The following is a 1315-nucleotide window of genomic DNA, read 5'->3' as shown; positions in this document are numbered from 1 at the left end:
TTCACATAAATAAATGCTCCATTATTGATAAATTCTATGGGTTTCAAAAGAAAGTCTCACCATGTTGGAAGTTCCACAATCATCACTATTGCATGCGTTTATTTGACAAGTGGGGGATATTTATGTTGAAGCAAAACACTTCAAACATGCACATGAAGAGTTTTGAGCATAAACCGATACATTCTCAAGGCCATAGTCTATGTTATATTCCTTCCCCATTTCTTTCTTACCATGTGATAGGGGTCTAAATTTTCAAGATCCATGAATGTCACCACCCTCGCCGGTGCTCGAACAAACATTACCACTAGTACTACTGTGAATATGTTCAGGTATTTGATACTGTGAATGTACAAATTGCTGGTTAGGATACATATAATGTATGGGTTTGTGCATGCTTTGGAGGACCGAAGAAGAAGAAGCAGACGGAGAAGAAGAAGACCCACCGAGAATCCCGACATCTTTAGCTAAACCTACCCCTATAGCCAGGCCTTGAACTTCACCTTGTTTAGCCAATGTGCCTTTCTCACCTTCAAGCTCTCTATACTTGAGCAAATATACCTTGAGAGGTTCAAGGTAGTCTTCGAACCCAAGGGTTCCCATGGCCCATAGCAAGTCATCCCCATTCACCGTCTTCCTCTTCTCCCTTTGGCATTTATCCGAAGCTTCACCGGTGATGAAGCTAATAAACTCTGACACACATTCTTGGACGGTTTCCTTGGCTTCTTTCGAGATCTTTGCATTAGAAGGGAGGGCCTTTTTCATAATTCTACTAACATTAGCAATAGGAAGTAATCGGTCTTGTTCACGATGTAAGCCCAAATGTCCGCCTAAATGTCCGCCCAGCGACTCTTCATCAGATTGATAAGACATGGCTGAGAAAATGAACTGGAGGGGTTTTTCAATATCTCTGCAAACAAAACTTTATGGGTTATCTCTATGAATATGATTACAAAAACATGAAAGGGCAAGAAACCCTAATCTTTGGACGAATTACCAGAATAACCTTTACTGAATACCCCTTCTTTGGTGCTAAATAATGTGCTGCATATAGAGGAAAGGTTATTCTTGTCATTTCGAAAACCGATAAATCCTGGTTCTAGTTCTGATAATAGTAGCTCTAGTAAACCTTAATTCCGAAGCGGAAAGAGAAAGAGAGAAAGGAAAGAAAGACGTACATGGAGTACTTTTCTTTGCTTACCTGGGATGAGCTGAGCTTCCAAAAGCTTTTTCGTTCTGAAAGAATCGAACTAAATGTTATCTTTAACACAGTAGACCGCCATAGCTCTCAGAGAGAGAGAGAGAGAGAGAGAGAGAG

At 40.5% G+C, this 1315-nt stretch overlaps 1 protein-coding gene across 4 annotated transcripts; it reads right to left on the bottom strand.

Annotated features, from left to right (window-relative positions):
* LOC147869885 (nuclear transcription factor Y subunit B-1-like) lies at positions 1-1315 on the bottom strand. 4 transcript variants are annotated; one of them, XM_087334360.1, is made up of 3 exons: positions 1199-1315; positions 974-1041; positions 1-885 (listed from the first exon to the last, which is right to left on the bottom strand). In XM_087334360.1, exon 3 carries the CDS (start codon positions 868-870, stop codon positions 253-255), a length of 618 nt encoding a protein of 205 aa, XP_087190486.1. In that variant the 5' UTR covers positions 871-885; positions 974-1041; positions 1199-1315; the 3' UTR covers positions 1-252. The 4 variants fall into 4 exon arrangements, with proteins under 4 accessions (XP_087190486.1, XP_087190478.1, XP_087190495.1 ...); XM_087334352.1 differs by having other exon boundaries at positions 1-907; positions 995-1041; XM_087334369.1 differs by lacking the exon at positions 974-1041 and having other exon boundaries at positions 1-907.

The sequence above is a fragment of the Azolla caroliniana genome, unplaced genomic scaffold (genome assembly GCF_043228905.1).
Source record: "Azolla caroliniana isolate FFs.n. ecotype wild unplaced genomic scaffold, voAzoCaro1.0.p SCAF_1, whole genome shotgun sequence".
In the NCBI taxonomy this organism is placed as follows: Eukaryota; Viridiplantae; Streptophyta; class Polypodiopsida; order Salviniales; family Salviniaceae; genus Azolla; species Azolla caroliniana.
The sequence above is the reverse complement of the archived record's forward strand: the minus strand, read 5'-3'. Positions and strand labels throughout refer to the sequence as shown.